The following is a 19,547-nucleotide window of genomic DNA, read 5'->3' as shown; positions in this document are numbered from 1 at the left end:
ATTAAATTGTTACCTTTTTGGCTTATTCATTGTCCGTTCATTTGCGCCCCCTGTTGTGGGTCCGTGCTACGGCACCTTCCCAACAGGATTTCTCGGCCATCGTCATGGATCCCGAGGGGCGTCAACCCGAGCTTGAACAGCCAATGGAAGAGCCAGGAGCGCAGGCGTCAGCGGGAGGCGTGTTGAGTGAGCTGCAGCAAATCTTAACCGCCTTCACGCCTCGGTTAGATTTAGTGACCGAGCAGAATGTCCTCCTTAATCGGAGGGTGGAGGCTCTCACCGCCAGGGTGGAAGCGCGCGATCAGGGCGCTGCTGCAGCCACTCCTCTGGCTGGTCCTGGGCCTGTATCAGACGTTCCACTGGTCGTTCAACGAACCCCCCCACCGTCCCCTGAAGCCTACATAAGCCCTCCGGAATCGTACGGGGGCTGTGTCAAGACGTGCGCAGACTTCCTCATGCAGTGTTCGCTCGTCTTTTCACAGCGCCCTGTCATGTACGCATCAGACGCTAGCCGGGTGGCTTATGTTATTAATCTGCTTCGAGGAGAGGCACGCGCCTGGGCTACGGCGCTTTGGGAGCAGAATTCACGGCTCCTAACGTCTTATACTGGGTTTGTACGGGAATTTAAACAAGTGTTTGATCATCCCAACAGAGGCGAGACGGCTTCGAACGTGCTGCTGTCGATGAGACAGGGGCGCCGTAGCGCAGCCGAGTATGCAGTCGACTTCCGCATCGCGGCAGCGAGGTCCGGCTGGAATAACGTTGCGCTCCGCGCCGCCTTTGTAAATGGACTGTCCCCGGTCCTTAAGGAGCACCTACTGGCTAAGGAGGAACCGCGGGATTTTGACGGGCTTGTCGATTTAGTTATACGCTTAGACAACCGTTTAAACGAGCATCGTCGGGAGCAGGCCGGGGGGCGTGACCGGGCACGAGCCGTCCCTCCCCCTTCCGGTTCCGACAAGGTGACGTCGTCCCTACGCTTCACTGCCAGAGAGCTCCGTGTGGCTACAGCTCCCCCTGCTGAGGAGGCTATGGACACGAGCAGGGCCAAAGTAAAAACAAATGTCAGACAAAGGAGGCTGGCCCGCGGGGAGTGTTTTGTCTGCGGCTCTTGCGAGCACATGCAGAAGGACTGCCCTAAACGGTCAAACTACAAACGCCCGTTCTTAGAAACTGGGCTAAGGGTGGGCCATAACACACACGCGGGAAAACCCCGCAAATCTGCACGAATCCCAGTAACAATCCTTTGTGGGGATTTAACCCTTCATGCCCCAGCACTGGTAGACACGGGGTCTGAAGGGAATCTGCTGGACAGCAGATGGGTAAAGGAAGTAGGGCTCCCTCTGGTGGCTCTGCCGGCACCATTGCAGGTGCGAGCACTAGATGGCACCCTGCTTCCATTAATCACACATCAGACACAACCAGTGACTTTGGTTGTGTCTGGGAATCACAGGGAGGAGATAGTGTTCCATCTAACACCATCTACCTCCCGAGTGATTTTGGGCTTTCCATGGATGGTGAAGCACAATCCCCGGATAGATTGGCCATCCGGGGTTGTGACGCAGTGGAGCGAAACCTGCCACCGGGAGTGTTTAGGATCCTCGGTTCCTCCCGGCACTACGGCTAATGAGGAGGTCAAAGTTCCCCCCAATCTATCAGCGGTGCCAAAGGAGTACCATGATCTTGCTGACGTTTTCAGCAAAGATCTGGCGCTCACTCTTCCCCCGCACCGACCGCATGATTGTGCCATCGATTTGGTCCCGGGCGCTGAGTACCCGTCCAGTAGGTTGTACAACCTCTCACGTCCGGAACGCGAATCAATGGAGGCCTACATCCGGGACTCCTTAGCTGCAGGGCTGATCCGGAACTCCACCTCCCCGATGGGTGCTGGTTTCTTTTTTGTGGGTAAAAAAGACGGCGGACTCTGTCCATGCATTGATTACAGAGGGCTGAACGAGATCACGGTTCGCAACCGATACCCGTTACCTTTGTTGGATTCAGTGTTCACGCCCCTGCATGGAGCCCAAATTTTCACTTAATTGGATCTTAGAAACGCGTACAACCTGGTTCGGATCCGGAAGGGAGACGAATGGAAGACGGCATTCAACACCCCGTTAGGTCACTTTGAGTACCTGGTCATGCCGTTCGGCCTCACTAACGCCCCCGCGACGTTCCAAGCGTTGGTAAATGATGTCTTGCGGGACTTCCTGCATCGGTTCGTCTTCGTATATCTGGACGATATACTCATCTTTTCCCCGGACCCTGAGACCCATGTCCAACATGTACGTCAGGTCCTACAGCGGTTGTTGGAGAACCGGCTGTTTGTGAAGGGCGAGAAGTGCGAGTTCCACCGCACTTCTTTGTCCTTCCTGGGGTTCATCATCTCCTCCAACTCCGTCGCCCCTGATCCGGCTAAGGTTGCGGCGGTGAGAGATTGGCCCCAACCAACAAGCCGCAGGAAACTACAGCAGTTCCTAGGCTTTGCAAATTTCTACAGGAGGTTCATTAAAGGTTACAGTCAGGTAGTTAGCCCCCTGACTGCCCTGACCTCCACCAAGGTCCCCTTCGCCTGGTCGGATCGGTGCGAAGCCGCGTTCCAGGAGTTGAAATGCCGGTTCTCGACTGCACCAGTTCTGGTGCAGCCTGATCCTGATCGCCAGTACATAGTAGAACTGGACGCCTCTGACTCAGGGATAGGAGCCGTGCTGTCCCAGAGCGTGGAGGCTGATAAAGTTCTCCATCCTTGTGCCTTTTATTCCCGCAGGTTGACCCCAGCTGAACGGAACTATGACGTCGGCAATCGGGAACTCCTCGTGGTGAAGGAGGCTCTTGAAGAGTGGAGACACCTGCTGGAGGGGGCATCGTTGCCCTTCACGGTTTTCACGGACCATCGGAACCTGGAGTACATCCGGACCGCCAAGCGGCTGAACCCCAGGCAAGCCCGCTGGTCTCTGTTCTTTGGACGCTTTGACTTCCAGATCACGTACCGCCCCGGGACTAAGAACCAAAAATCAGATGCATTGTCCCGGGTGCATGAAGAAGAAGCCAAGGCGGGGCTGTCGAACCCCACTGAGACCATCATCCCCGAGTCCACTGTCGTGGCCACCCTCACCTGGGATGTGGAGAAGACCGTCCGGGAGGCCCTGACAAGGAGCCCGGACCCGGGGACTGGCCCCAAGAACAGACTGTACGTCCCACCAGAGGCAAGAGCTGCCGTATTGGACTTCTGTCACGGGTCCAAGCTCTCTTGTCATCCCGGAGTGCGTAGGACCGTGGCAGTAGTCCAGCAGCGCTTCTGGTGGGCGTCCCTGGAAACCGACGTCCGGGACTATGTCCAGGCCTGTACCATCTGCGCCAGGGGCAAGGCAGATCATCGGAGGACGACGGGACTCCTCCAACCCCTGCCAGTGCCTCATCGCCCCTGGTCTCACATCAGCCTGGATTTCATCACGGGCCTCCCGCCGTCCCAGGGCAACACCGTGATTCTCACGATAGTGGACCGGTTCTCCAAGGCGGCCCACTTCGTGGCCCTCCCGAAGCTCCCGACGGCCCAGGAGACGGCAGACCTCCTGGTCCACCACGTCATGCGGCTGCATGGGATACCATCGGACATCGTTTCAGATCGTGGTCCTCATTTCTCTTCACAGGTGTGGAAGAGTTTCTGCAAGGAGCTGGGGGCCACAGTGAGTCTCTCGTCCGGGTACCACCCCCAGACAAACGGCCAGGCAGAGCGGGCTAACCAGGAGCTGGAGCAGGCCCTTCGATGTGTCACCTCCGCGCATCCGGCGGCCTGGAGTCACCATCTGGCCTGGATCGAGTATGCCCACAACAGCCAAGTCTCGTCTGCTACCGGCCTCTCCCCTTTTGAGGCATGTTTGGGGTACCAGCCCCCATTGTTCCCGCTGGTGGAGGGAGAGGTCGGTGTGCCCTCGGTCCAGGCCCACCTCAGGAGGTGCCGCCGGGTGTGGCGGGCCGCCCGCTCTGCCCTGTTAAAGGCCCGGACGAGGGCCAAGGCCCATGCGGACCGCCGGCATTCCCCGGCCCCCACATACCAGCCCGGGCAGGAGGTGTGGCTCTCAACCAAGGACATCCCTTTGTGTGTCGATTCCCCAAAGCTGAAAGACAGATTCATTGGACCTTTCAAAATCCTCAAGATCGTCAACCCGGCCGCAGTGAAGCTTCAACTCCCGACTTCAATGCGGATTCACCCTGTCTTTCATGTTTCCCGTCTCAAACCACAACACACCTCGCCCCTCTGTACTCCGGGACCTACGCCGCCTCCTGCTCGGCTCATTGACGGGGAGCCTGCCTGGACAGTCCGCAGGCTCCTGGACGTCCGTCGTAAGGGCCGGGTTTTCCAATATCTGGTGGACTGGGAGGGGTATGGACCTGAAGAACGCTCCTGGGTGAAGAGGAGCTGCATCCCGGACCCGGCCCTCCTGGCCGAGTTCTACGCAAGACATCCGGACAAGCCTGGTCGGACGCCAGGAGGCGCCCGTTGAGGGGGGGGTCCTGTTGTGTGGGCCGCTGAAAAGGAGGTACTGCTGGCCCACCACCACCAGAGGGCGCCCTGCTTGAAGTGCGGGCTCCAAGCACGAGAGGGCGCCAGACCCAGAAGAAGTGACAGCTGTCACTCATCCTCTGCACCAGCTGTCACTCCATCATCACCACCATAAAAGCCGGACTGCAACTCCACCTCCCCACCGAGAAATCGACTACCATTACCAAGGTAATTTCTCTGCTGAATTTAGACTGTGACTTACGTCTGATCTGTTTGCAGCCGTTGTCCTGTGGTGCCCTTTCAGCTGGGTTGGCGGTCAGTGAGAGAAGCGACGTCTTCGCCTCTCACTCCATCCAGATAAGTGGTAACAGGAGCTGCTAGTGTGTTCCTAGTTTGGAGGTGGAGGTGCTCCCTCCTAACTGTGTTCGGACTGAGAATTACTGAGTGTGCGGACTCACACTCACTCATCATATTTCTGCTTTCTGCCAGCAGTACCAGGGTCGACAGCCGAAGACAGAGGCCACCTGGGGACTCGGGACTTGGCGGCTCCGGTGTTCTTCAGACCGTTGGTGGTGGAAGCCGTGTGGGACGCGGCTTCTCTCTCGTCGGGGGTCTTCTATCTTCGAGCCTGCCCACACGTCACCTGGTGTTACATTGACTGTGCAAATTACTGTACGTTTCGTTGTGTATTATCACAACATTAAATTGTTACCTTTTTGGCTTATTCATTGTCCGTTCATTTGCGCCCCCTGTTGTGGGTCCGTGCTACGACACCTTCCCAACAAATCAATCAATGTTCTAGATTATCCTGGACCAATAGTTCTTCCAAAGAACTATTTACTAATCTAAATCTAACTAAACCTACCCGGAGACAAAGAGACAAAAGCACACCCAAGTGCTAGTGCATACATCCACAAGATCCAACACTCGTCTGTTTACATGGTATATGTTGGTGTCTACTCCTTTTCATTGTGACAAGGGTATTCCTTTGATATCTTCTTTACTATTTTTAGCTTAACATGATTATGGATCAACACCCGGGTCAAAATTTAATCAACTCCACCTTGACCCAAGGCTGACCTCTCCACCAACCTTTATTGTAATCAGGTTCAGGTTGTTTTCATCAAGAAAAGGCAACTAACAGCAACCTCTCAAATTTGTATTTACCTCTGAGGTAAAAACTAATTAAAAACTGCAGGTAACTGTATGTTATGAGGTAGATATAGTCTCATAGGCTCATTAATGTAACAGAAAATATATATTTTCAGTATTACGTCTCCCAGTTGTTGTCTTTTCATCCCACTCCTCCACTCACTTGCAGATCTGCTCGTAGCCCTGAGAGGTGATGAGCACCTTTACGCTGGACTCATACACATCGTTGATATTGGACCAGTGAGCCTGGATCTGGGGGTCTTCGATCCGGCTGGCAAGACTGTCAATAGTCCTCGCTGTCCTAAAAAAAAAAAAAAAAAAAAAAAACAAAAACACACAAAAACAACCACAAATATTAATACTGACAAATCATTAATATATATTTACTCTAAAATCTTTGTAGCCCAATCTGCAGACTATAAGTCACATATATTTTTAGTTGACTGGCCGGTCCTGTGACTTAAATTATAAAGTGAATCAATGTAAAAAAAAAAAAAAAAAAAAACTAACAAAAAACTAACTACTGTACTATCATCTACTACCAGAAGATGGCACCATCTACCCTCATGACAACTGAACACTGCAAAAGTACCACAGCAAAATTTAAACTGTAGAGTAGAAATTATGGAGCCAAACCGGGTAACAGAGTAGCAGAAAAAACTTTAAAAGGGAGTGAGAAACTTGTCAGGACCTGGTAAGAAGTAGGGGTAACTTTCACTGATACAAAAAAAAAAAAAACCCAACAAAACTAAACTAAAAAAAACAAAAATAAAGGCTAATCACAGAACGAAGCTCCAATGGTCAGAGCTGCTGGAACAAGTCCACAGATGGGTTCTTGAACAGTGAGCTGCTGGTAAAATAGAAAATTATGCCACCTGTGGGTGTGAGTGCAGCAACCTCACAGTACTTGCTGTCAAAAGTTAAAAATTTTCAACTTTGCCACAGCAGCAAGGATAAAACAGATGTTTTATTTTTAATGAAAGGAAAAGACAAGCAGCGAGAGATGGATTATTTAAAGTACAGAGTCACTAGTAAATAAAATGTCAAATGAGCTGACTATTCTCAATAAATAAATAAATAAATCTGAAAATATTGATGTACTGCATTTTATTTTTGGTGCCATATAGCCTGTAGAATTAAGCCATAAACATGCGACATTTAGCCTGATTTCACCTGACGCTCATATGAACTCTGATGACATCATGTTAAGCCATGCTTCTCCACACACTTTATTGAAATGAACTTAAAAAGTGAAATTTTTTACTGTGAAATCTGTGTTTTTTGTGGACTTTGACGGTGAATACATCAAAATGGTTAAAATGCATATTTTGCAAGTATGCCATCACAGGACTAGAGTTGCTTATTAGGTGGAAAGATTTTCCAAAGATAATATTTTGAGGAGGAAAGTAAGAGGGTTTTTTTTTTAAGCGCCACTCAGACAGACTGCAGAAATTAATCCTGAGCACAGCGAGACAATGGTCTTCAAAATATAACACAATGCTAAAATACCCTCGACCATATGGGCGTTGTCTTCTTTATAATTTGCAGTTGTTTAATTTGTATCCCAGTGCAAAAGTGTGTGTATATATATTAAAAATTTATGGATATTTACATTATTTGGTAAGATCCTATTGTCTTAGTTACAATTTGTACATATTAAAATAAAGTCCTATCAATTAATCAATCAATCATAAACAATATTTACGTTTATGAGATCTGACAAGAGCAGAAGTTAGCAGACATTAGCATGAATGACGTCCGCGAAAGGTCTTGTAAATCACTCCAGAGGAGCTATGAGGTTACAAAAACATTTTTAGTTCTGGTGTAGTATTGGCCCTTCACAAGCGTGACAACTCGGCCAACAACACAATCCTATTTGAAACGTGAAAATACTTTGTTCTACTCAACCATTTGTGATGCTGAAAGTTCAGTTCAGCTGAATATTGTATGAATTGTAGGAACCATTCCATTAAAAGAAAAAAGCCAGGTAAATACAATAAATCTTGAGTTACCTGCTGCGTAAGAAGATGTGTTTGGCTTGGTTGATGATCTTCTCCAGCAGGCCTTCATTCAGCTGCAGCATGGAAATCTCAGCTTTGTCGTAAGCTAGCGGCCCTGCTAACCTCAGACGTTTGTGGCCAAAAGGAGCGCTAGCAGGATGTGGCATCATAATAGAGCTCAGCTGCTGCTTGTGAAACTGTAAGGAAAGAGAAAGTTGCGTGTCTGAGTGAAAATGACAGAAAATGGGTGAATGTAAGGCATCATTGTAAAGTAAAGAGCTTCTGATTCAGATGGAAAAGCGTTATACACAGTTAAATGCTTCCCATATCACCATACCTATGTTCCTAACATATACAAGCTCTTAAAAAATGCCATGTCGTAATAATCAATCACATTCACAAGCAAAAATTCATCTTTACTACTATGCAGTTATATGCACAGAACCCCCCCCCATACCTACTATTATCATATACCTATAAATGATACGGCAATATGATTGGATAAAACACTAAAGAATAAATAGCAATACACCCTTTTCGCGGACGGATAATATTTTTCATACCACCTGAGTAAAACCCACAAAATGAATGTTGCCTTGGTAATCAGCCAATCGAGACAGCGGTGCAGCTCCATGATGAAGAGGCGCGGTCAGAGGAACTGTGAAATACTGGTGAGTCACTATTAATAATTTCTTACGTGTCCAACCTCGTAGGTTGATCGTTAAAATTAAATTCATTAGTTCTAAAAGCCATCATAATTATTTATAGGACGTTCTATTTATTTTCTACTAAGGTTTGAACTTTGAGTGTTTACACAGGAGAGAAAAGTGAGAAAATGTTAATGCCTGTTTGAGAAAAGTGTATAAAGTGTGTAGTGAGAGGTTTTACAGCCTAGCTATAATTGTAAAAAATAACGTTGACTACTTCGCAGATTTCACCTATCGCGGGTTATTTTTAGAACGTACCTCCCGCGATAAACGAGGGATCACTGTATATGATAAAATCGTTATCAAGTTGTTCACCAATGAATATGGCTTTATACACCCTGAAGAAAACCATACACCCTGAGGCCTCAGAGTGTATGGTTTTCTTCAGGGTGTATAAAGCCATATTCATTGGTGAACAACTTGATAACTGATATCACTTTTACATACAGGTAAATAGGTAAACTTGAAGCAGACACAATGAATTGTTTTCAAGTTATCAATGTTCAAAAGACTGTGTCCGCACACAAGCAATCACAGAGAGACAAATTACATGCCGACATGTCGACATTATGCTCATAGTAAGTCTCTTCGGCTGCTCCCTTGTTTGCACTTGGGGTCGCCACAGCAAATCCAAGGTGGATCTGCATGTTGAATTGGCACAAGTTTTACACCAGATGCCCTTCCTGACGCAACTCCACATTACATGGAGAAATGTGGCAGGGGTGGGATTTGAACCCGGAACCTTCTGAACTGAAACCAAGCGCATTAACCACTTGGCCCGTCGACATTATGCTCATAATGGCAGGATATTCAAATTTATTAATAAAATAGCCCATATCACAATGTTGAAAATTCTTCAAGTGTTCTGGAACCACCCCTTTTTTTGCCTTCTTCAGAGGAAAAAAAAAAAAAAAACAACAGCAACAAAAGCAGCGCCAGCACTTTCACAAGACAAATTTTTAAATAGCCAGTAGTGACAACATAATTACCAAGCCAAGAATAGTAAGTGGTCAGAAAATGCAAAACTACAGATCTACATGGCCCACAAAATGACACTACCTGCTCCCACTCTGCCATACTTGTTACTTGCATAAATCTTTTGTGATGCAATACTTGAATTAAACTGGTCACCTTCTGTACATCTACTGGTAACTGACACATACGATGCATTAAATAAATAGAATACCGTAGTCCAATTTTCTTGAAGATGTCAGTCTGGAACCAGTTTCCTTCATGTGCATCTTCATATGGTATGTCATTGAAAGTCACAAATTTTGTATCCAAATCTGAAGTCAAACATGACAAAACTGACAACAGCCAGGCAAAACTACCTCCTCAGCTGATTCAGAGTGATAATTACACACTGAATTATACAGAAACTGTGTGCATTTCATTTTGAGGGAGCACTGATGTTGGCCTGAGGTGCCTGTTGTATTCATTTTAGCTGTAGTTACATATCAGAAATTTAATAAATATGGTGGCAATCCTTGTCAGGGTTGTAACCGGAGGTGGGCACAGCTAACCAAAAAGTTAACTTCAATAACCGCAAATCCGCTGACTGAAAAGACTTTTATAACGCTAAACCACAAAAAAAATTAGCGAAGATACAGCTAACTACTAACTTTTAGTAATGACTCAGCACAGCTACTGACAGCTGCAGCGGGTGGTTCGTGCGAGCACGCACGCGTGCACAAACCCCCCATGAGTGGACGTAGAGATGTCCTCCATGAGGAGTTATACTGGAAGTGGGCATGTCTTGTCGCTGGCAATCTGTCTGTGAGCAGAATGGACTTCATTTAACACAATCGTGAGAGAACTTGAGGAGGTGAGCGAGGAGCTGCAGGCAGTAATGAGCTTTTTTTTCTTTTAATTGTTCACATGTGCTGTTTGAGCGGTATAGATTTACTGCATTGGTATAAAAAGTTCAACAATACTGCGTGATTTATAGTTCGGCAACAATAGAGCACAGGAGGAATCACAAACTGGTGTCGGGTAACATTATATTGTGTGGATGTGACATCCAGTCATGTTAAGTACCGTTATGGGGTGTGCAGCCAGTACATTCTGAGTTCCGATCCCAAGCCCGGATAAATGAGGAGGGTTGCGTCAGGAAGGGCATCCGGCGTAAAACAAGCCAACCCAACTATGCAGACTCAGAATCGAATTCCCATACCAGATCGGTCGCGGCCCGGGTTAACAACGTCCCCCACCGGTGCTATTGCCCAACAGGGTGCCGGTGGAAATTGGGCTACTGCTGGGCGAAGACGACGAAGAAGAGGAGGAAAACGTTGCCACGAACAGCGGGAGAAGAAGAAAACTAGAAGGGTGGAAATGAGAGTGGGGACTTTGAATGTTGGTAGTATGACTGGTAAAGGGAGAGAGCTGGCTGATATGATGGAGAGGAGAAAGGTAGACATATTGTGTGTGCAAGAGACCAAGTGGAAGGGAAGTAAGAGCAGGAGCATCGGCGGTGGGTACAAGTTGTTGTACCATGGTGAGGACAGGAAGAGAAATGGTGTTCGGGTCATTTTAAAGGAAGAGTATGTTAAAAGTGTGTTGGAGGTTAAGCGAGTGTCTGACAGGGTGATGAGTGTGAAGTTGGAAATTGAAGGGGTGATGATAAATATCATCAGTGCATATGCCCCACAGGTAGGTTGTGAGATGAAGGAGAAAGAAGATTTCTGGAGTGTGTTAGATGAGGTGGTGGAGAGTGTGCCCAAGCATGAAAGAGTGGTGATAGGAGCAGACTTCAATGGGCATGTTGGTGAAGGGAACAGAGGTGATGAGGAAGTAATGGGTAGATATGGTATCAAGGATAGGAATGGGGAAGGACAGATGGTAGTTGATTTTGCAAAAAGGATGGAAATGGCTGTGGTGAATACCTACTTTAAGAAAAGGGAGGAGCACAGGGTAACATATAAGAGTGGAGGAAGGTGCACACAGGTGGACTACATTCTTTATAGGAGATGCAAGCTAAAAGAAATCACAGACTGTAAGGTGGTAGCAGGAGAGAGTGTCACTAGACAGCATAGGATGGTTGTTTGTAGGATGACTTTATAGGTAAAGAAGAAGAAGAGAGTGAGAGCTCAACAAAGGATCAGATGGTGGAAGCTGAAGGAGGAAGACTGTTGTGTGAAATTTAGCGAGCAGGTGAGAGAAGCACTAGTTGGGGGGGAAGCAATTTTGGACAACTGGAAGAGTACTGCAGATGTGGTGAGGGAGACAGCTAGGGCAGTACTGGGAATGACATCTGGACAGTGGAATGAAGACAAGGAGACTTGGTGGTGGAATGAAGAGGTCCAGGAAAGCATAAGGAGAAAGAGGTTGGCGAAAAAGTTTTGGGATAGTCGGAGAGATGAAGAAAGTAGACAGGAGTACAAGGAGATGCGGCGTAAGGCGAGAAGAGAAGTGGCAAAAGCAAAGGAAAAGGCATACTGCGAGCTGTACAAGAAGTTGAATAGTAAGGAAGGAGAAAAGGACTTGTACCGATTGGCCAGACAAAGGGACAGAGCTGGAAAGGATATGCAGCAGGTTAGGGTGGTAAAAGATGCACATGGTAATGTGCTGACAAGTGAGGAGTGTGTGCTGAGAAGGTGGACGGAATATTTTGAAGAGTTGATGAATAAAGAAAATGAGCGAGAGAAAAGGCTGGATGATGTGGTGAGAGTAAATCAGAAAGTAAAAGAGATTAGCAAGGAAGAAATGAGGGCTGCTATGAAGAGGATGAAGAGTGGAAAGGCAGTTGGTCCAGATGACATTCCAATGGAGGCATGGAAATGTCTAGGAGAGATGGCAGTAGAGTTTCTAACCAGATTGTTTAATAAAATCTTGGAAAGTGAGAGGATGCCTGAGGAGTGGAGACAAAGTGTGCTGGTTCCTATTTTCAAGAACAAGGGTGATGTGCAGAGCTGCAGTAACTACAGAGGCATAAAGCTGATCAGCCACAGCATGAAGTTATGGGAAAGAGTAGTAGAAGCTAGGCTTAGAAAACAGGTGAAGATCTGTGAGCAGCAATATGGTTTCATGCCAAGAAAGAGCACTACAGATGAAATGTTTGCGCTGAGAATACTGTTGGAAAAGTACAGAGAAGGACAGAAAGAGTTACATTGTGTTTGTGGACTTAGAAAAAGCTTATGAGAGGGTGCCAAGAGAAGAGTTGTGGCATTGTATGAGGAAGTCTGGAGTGGCAGAGAAGTATGTTAGGGTAGTGCAGGACATGTACAAGAATAGTGTGACAGCGGTGAGATGCGCAGTCGGAATGACAGACTCATTCAAGGTGGAGGTAGGATTACACCAAGGATCAGCTCTGAGTCCTTTCCTGTTTGCAGTGGTGATGGACAGGTTGACAGATGAGATCAGACAGGAGTCCCCATGGACTATGATGTTTGCAGATGACATTGTGATCTGTAGTGAGAGTAGAGAGCAAGTTGAGTCTAGTCTGGAGAAGTGGAGATATGCTTTGGAGAGAAGGGGAATGAAAGTCAGTAGAAGCAAGACTGAGTACATGTGTGTGAATGAGAGGGAGCCCAGTGGAATAGTGCAGTTACAAGGAGTAGAAGTGGTGAAAGTAGATGAGTTTAAATATTTGGGGTCAACTGTTCAAATTAATGGAGAGTGTGGTAGAGAGGTGAAGAAGAGAGTGCAGGCAGGGTGGAGTGGGTGGAGAAAGGTGGCAGGAGTGATTTGTGACCGAAGAATATCAGCAAGAGTGAAGGGGAAAGTTTACAAAACAGTAGTGAGACCAGCTATGTTGTATGGTTTAGAGACAGTGGCACTAACAAAAAGACAGGAGGCATAGCTGGAGGTGGCAGAGCTGAAGATGTTGATATTCTCTTTGGGAGTGACAAGAATGGACAAGATTAGGAATGAACATATCAGAGGGACAGCTCAGGTGGGACGGTTTGGAGACAAAGTCAGAGAGGCGAGATTGAGATGGTTTGGACATGTGCAGAGGAGGGACCCAGGGTATATAGGGAGAAGGATGCTGAGGATGGAGCCACCAGGCAGGAGGAGAAGAGGGAGACCAAAGAGGAGGTTCATGGATGTGCTGAGAGAGGACATGCAGGTGGTTGGTGTGACAGAGGAAGATACAGAGGACAGGGTGAGATGGAAACGATTGATCTGCTGTGGCGACCCCTAACGGGAACAGCCGAAAGACAAAGAAGAAGAAGACGTTGCCTCAACTTGCGAGACAACTACTTCCTTGTGTTTAATTTTTGGTGTCCTTTTCACTTTGCGTCCCTCACGGTATCATGGCATTGAGCTGCATCAATTTGCCGTGTCATGACGCAACTCAAAGCAGGCCTGGTGTGAAAGGGGCTTAAGCCCTGCAGAGGTTCTGAGTAAACTCAAAGGTGATCACAAACCCAAAACAAACAACAAGCCAGAGCTTTTGGCTTTATGCACCCTGCCCCCTGCTGCAAATACACATTTATTTGTAAAAACCAACACACAAGTTACAAACAGGAAATCTGTGTTTGTGGATCGCAAAACACGTGTGCAAATCAAGGACTATTTGTAGATCACCCTCTTTGCATTTGCAGGCATTAATGAGACAAATTTAACTCCATAAATAAGTCTTTTCACTTAAAAAAGTAAAGAGTTGCATGTACACGCTGTCTTTAAAGCAAACACACTGTTGATCACTGCTGCAATGCATTATGGGAGTTCAGGGTTTGTTTTTTATTGTTATTGTAGTACATCTTACTTTAGCAGTGTTGTTAGTGTTATAGATTTGCTGTGTTTTTATAGTTCAAGGAGTGTAGTTAGTTTGGTGAAGAGTTATGTTGTGACCATGAGTGAAAAGTGCTTTGTGTTTGATCTCTAGTGCAACTGTCCGCGTTGTATATGTTAAAAGTAAATGACTCTTTTTTGCAGCAGCAGCCGGCAGCCGCTCCACCCCCTTCTGCTGGGGGAGGGCTGAGCTCCTCACAGTGGACTTACTGTTACAAAACACACGACAGGAACTAATATATTTGAGTTTAGGATTTTACACATTTTTGACCATTAAGCTTTACTCAGTTATACCAAAAAAAAAAAATGCTAGCAGACTGAAAGTTGTCAGAACTAACTTTAGTGGAAGCTAATTAGTCTGTTGATGGGCTTCTAAGTTAGCTGAAAAGCTAACTCGCTAATGAAAAAGTTAGCTTTGCTGGTTAACGGATTAGCGGAACTGCGCCCACCACTGGTTGTAACACCTCAAAAGCATTAAAGCGCAGTCAGGCTGAGACCAGTAATGAAATTCACTACTCAGCTAGCTGAGTAAAATTAGTCGTCGACTAACAATTCTCTCTGTATATATAAGATTATCCAGTGTGCAAGACTGCTTAGAGTCTATTTCCAGTTAAACAATTAACTCGGCAAGAACAAAGTGGTTTTCTAAAGCCTAGTGCCACGCAAGCGTCTCACTTCACGCATCATTTGATGCAGGTTGTGTTCTAGTACGTAGAGATGGTCATCTGGTTTGGATTTCTCTGGAGACGCCCGATGGTTCTTCTTTTCTCCCGTAGAGTGGCAGAGTGAGATGGACAGTTGCAAACCTAAAGTGCAACAAGACATGAGTAAATTTGGGTTATGCCGAAATATCAACCAACCACAACGCAACACGAATAAATATAAATGTCAGACTGTATTAAAGAGCAGCAGAGTTTAGACCGTCTGAGCGTGGCAGAGTCGCCTACAAACTACCGTGCAGTATAGTGTGGACCAGCACTAAAACATAACAGACCAGACGTGACCTAAGCTGTCGTACTGTTGATATTTTTTTCAATAGCAGACTATTTTGAAGTTTACGAGTTGTCAAATTTGAATGTGCCTTAGTGCATATTTACCGTGCACACAAGCAAAGCAGGATATCATAACACACTGTATGTGTGTCTCTGTGTTAATTTTGACAGCATATTTAATCATAGTCTCAATGAAGTCACCCATAGATTAAGTAGACTAAAATTAAACAATTTTAATGACTAAATTATGACTAAAACTAGTGACATTTTACTCAAGAATGTGACTAAATATGCTGTCAAAATTAACACAGGTGTGTGTCCGTGAATAACTTTTGTTTTTTTTTGGGGGGGGGGGGGGGTTGTCACAACAACTAGATGGATTTTCATCAGACTTGGTGGGAATATTACATGAAAAAGATGGTGGAAAAAAACAAATTTCTGCTCTCTTTGCAACTAATAGGTCTAGAGAGGAGATCTAAAGTTAATATTCCTCAGCAATATTTGTGATTGATTGGTATATGTAAGTGATGTCATAAAGTCACAAGGAAGTCATAAAAAAAGGAAGTCATGCTTGTTCAGAGCGTGCATGGTTAGCATCAGCCCTCTGGTACCTTTCATTTTTGTTTTTCCCCCCTCTCATTTGATGTCTGGCTAATTAACTTTCATGTAGCTAATTAAAACTGTCACCAATTAGCCACAGTGGAAACATTATTTGAACCCCAGAGAGAAGCTGTTACGGTTGCTGTTTTAATCAAGTCTCTGGTGTTTCTTCTGCTCTTGTGGTTACAGTTTTCCACTAATATCTCTCATGTTAGTTTTATCTGCGTGGTTCCTCCTAGTGAATTCCCCTTATGTTCCCCCTTGTTCTTATATATCTGCTCATTGTGCACACATTTCCTTGTTTAAAGAGTTATGCATTTTATAACATGCATTCCAGTTCCAGACTGTCTAGCTTTCTTGCCTGCTTTCTCACACTGTTTCACCTTGTTTCATCCCGGTTGCCGACCGACACTGCTTCCCCGTTTTTCTTGAGCCCTGCACATTTTTGGAACGTTTGCCTGGTGTGTCTGATGAATGTGTTTGGACCCTCTGCCCGGGACTCTGGCTAATCAGATTGTGTTTGCCCACACTGACACTGTTTCCACAAAGACTGCCTCCCTGTTGTGCTTTGGCCTACAGCTTGTTTAATCTGTTAACTTACCACCCTGTTCCTAGACAGACATTTTTGTTATATGAACTGCTACTACTCAGTGTTCTAAATTTCACAGTCTTATCTACTATTAATAAAACCTCTAAACTTTTACCAACAGCATATTTCTCTGCTCTGGGGTCCTCGATTGTGTTCAGACCAAAGCAGAACCCTGGTAAATCACAAATATTATATATATGAAAATAAATATTAAATTATCTCTCCTTGAAGATGTCAGACTGAAACACCACTGTGCAACGTTTCACTGAAATGGTTTAAAGGGAGTTGCACATACTAGACTTGTACTTTTTCTATATCCAAATTCTTTGATTTCAGCTTCTTTCAACTGTGGACAAAACAAAACATTTGATGGCTTCATCTTGGGCTCTGGATAACACTGATCAACATTTTCCACCATTTTTTGACATCTTATGGACCTAACAATTAAACAAGTGATAAAAAACTGATCAATTAATCTATTATGAAAATAATCACTAGTTGCAGCCCTACTGCTTACATGATTCACGGACAGATGGTCAGGATGGTTCCTATAAATGTTTGTTTGTGGGGGTATAATAATCAAAACCAACGTTGCATTACAGACCCAGGGAGTACCATAGACCCCTTGGAGTGGCCGCAACCCACACAAGCACTATACATAAATACAGATATACAGAAATATAAATACATTGTGTTTTTTGCAATGACTGGCCACATGTCAAGCCAGTTCTGACCTGGAAATGGCTGAGAGATAATCTGGTTCTTCACAACAATGTGGGGTATCTGGGATTTGATCTGGACAGCTTCCCTGGACAGCTGGGCAAAGATCTCCTTACACAGTAACACATTCTGAGCTGCCTCCAGCTTCACGTGCCACGGCTGCATTCCTGAATGGGAGTGTGGGAATGCAAGAAAAGTTGACCACGGCATGAAATTAGGTGAGAAGAACGTAAAGACATTCTGAGGGTAAGGCGGTTGGGAAGTTAAAGTACCGGTACATAACACTACACAGACAGGTTTTCTGAATCTGCTTTAATTAAGTGCTCAGAAGAGTCATAAAAGCATGTTTGTGTGCTAAAACATACCTGCTTTGGTTTTTGGTTGTCTCCTAAAAAGATTTACCGTCCCCAGATCACCAATATCTGGAGCCTGTTTCTGGATGGACACCTGAGGCAGCAATTAATTAGGGTGTATGAGGACATATTTCCCTTTTTAAATAAAAGTCATAGAACAAAAATTACAACATTAATGGCCTGTCCACAGTGGAATCTTTCAAAGAATTAACTCATAAATATCATGAAAAGAGACTCTAACTGCTTTGCATAAGGTGTTTCAACTGCATAAGCTATTCCTATTCCTTTGCAGGACTGGATCAAAATGTAATATAATTCAATGCTTCAAAATGTTTATCCATTCAAGTACTTAAACTTATTTAATATTGTGTAAAATGGCCATTCAAAATAAAGCTGCTCATGGACAACTTGCCCTCCAGCCAGTAATTTTCCAGTCATTATTCAATCGATATGTGCAGAGAATCACTTCAGGTCAACAAGCACTTAATTTAATTAACTGCTGCAGGCTTTTCCTTTATCTATTCAACAGGGCACCTTAAATTTTGAAATAAATGCTTCTCAATTATTTTCTTCTTCCTCAAGTAATCTGCAAAACTAAGGCCATAAACGTGTATGTACATGTACCAAAAACAAGACACCCCCCCAAGCCCCCTATGTCCCCTAGCTTGCACTAGTGTAATATTAAATAATCAAATTTGGTGTTACAACGTAATGAAATGCTGTATTTTTAACATTTATCTTTTTTTTTTCCATCAAAAGACACTAGTGCATCATTTACAAAAGTGAACCACAATTAAAGTGCAATCAAACATGTACTACAACCCCAACATTTGTGAATATCCAATCCCAATATAGTAACCATAGACCATATACAATAATAATAATAAATCAATACATAAAATAAAAATAATGATAATTTAAAAACACACACACCACATCCATGACAATCAGTCCAGACAATCAGGTCCAAATGTTTTCAACGATCCAAGATAAGCAATACAAGGTTGCCACAATTTTAGAAACCCTTCAGCTCTCCCTCTTTTCCAAGTTAAAAAAAGTGAGATTTTTCAACCATAAAGAAATACCACAAATAAATACCATACCAACCATAAAGAGCTTTTCAGGATAACAACATTCTGCTTCATGCTAGCAATGAGATAATGGCTTAAAGTCTGCAGACAGAGCAGCTCTGTGGTCTTCAAGCAGAAGGCTCATCTCTGCCACACTTACAGGTGCAGCAAGCCTCGAAGTTTCTCTGTCTCGTTCACACTTACTTTTAGACTTGACATTTTGCAGGTCATCAGAAAGCAGAAAATATGAAAAATAATAACCGGGATTCCAAACAAAAAGTGTGAGGTTTGCAAGGCGAAAAACTGAATAGTGCAGCAGAGCGAGCCGAATACACATCTACTCTCTAAAGACATACCGGAAGTCCCCCCAAAAGTTGTATTTTAAAGTAACAACATGTTCCCTTCTCACCTTGATATAAGCAGATCCCTCCAAATCACTGGGGATTTGCACATGCAGAGGACAGTAATCCTCTGGAATCTTCTTGTCCAGATCAATATCTGTGTTCTTGATCACCTCAAACGTGCCTTGGTGAGGAAACAGGGAGCCTACATAAACAAAAGACAAAACAAGACAATCTGGGGCAAGTTTGGTGATAATGCAAATGTTGATACTCAAGATCCATCTGTAGTGAACACATCTACAACCTGCCAGTTCTGCACGGTGTTTACAACTGTTTTTTAAAACATCAGCCATGTGGTCAAGTTTCATTACAGCTCATTTATTCCCTGAAAGGTGGCAGTGCAGACTGCGGTGGTCTCATGATTTGCCATCCCCCGACACAAGAAGATTGATGTCTGTTCGTGCTTACATCTGTGTCATTTTCACCCCTTCCACCCACAGAGATGGATATATTTACATAGAGACAATCAACCCAGCAATGGCAGAGATCTGACATTCACAGTAGACTTTTTGTTCCACAAAATTTATGTTTTACTCTGTTCAAACATATTAAAGATGCAGCCTATGAATGAAAATTAAAATAAGTATTAGCACACTCCTGCAGATGCCAAGCATCTGCTAAGACACATATGGTGTAAAGGCAAGAAATAGTTGCATTGTGTGACTGCTGTTTTAGAGAAAATTTATGCGCAGGTCCCAAGAACAATCCAAATAAGGTGCATGAATAAAG

General features: G+C 45.0%; 1 protein-coding gene across 1 annotated transcript in view; it reads right to left on the bottom strand.

Moving 5' to 3' along the window:
* Positions 1–19,547, bottom strand: part of med17 (mediator complex subunit 17) — a 32,264-nt gene that overhangs the window by 4,674 nt on the left and 8,043 nt on the right. Inside the window, exons 5-10 of the mRNA XM_034168550.1 lie at positions 18,827–18,963; positions 17,360–17,441; positions 17,009–17,161; positions 14,769–14,899; positions 7,666–7,850; positions 5,817–5,954 (exon numbers count right to left, since the gene is read on the bottom strand). Of these exons, the coding sequence (XP_034024441.1) occupies positions 5,817–5,954; positions 7,666–7,850; positions 14,769–14,899; positions 17,009–17,161; positions 17,360–17,441; positions 18,827–18,963 (826 nt within the window). The remainder of the gene's footprint in view (positions 1–5,816; positions 5,955–7,665; positions 7,851–14,768; positions 14,900–17,008; positions 17,162–17,359; positions 17,442–18,826; positions 18,964–19,547) is intronic.

The sequence above is a fragment of the Thalassophryne amazonica genome, chromosome 4, assembly GCF_902500255.1.
Source record: "Thalassophryne amazonica chromosome 4, fThaAma1.1, whole genome shotgun sequence".
Lineage (NCBI taxonomy): Eukaryota > Metazoa > Chordata > Actinopteri > Batrachoidiformes > Batrachoididae > Thalassophryne > Thalassophryne amazonica.
The sequence above is the reverse complement of the archived record's forward strand: the minus strand, read 5'-3'. Positions and strand labels throughout refer to the sequence as shown.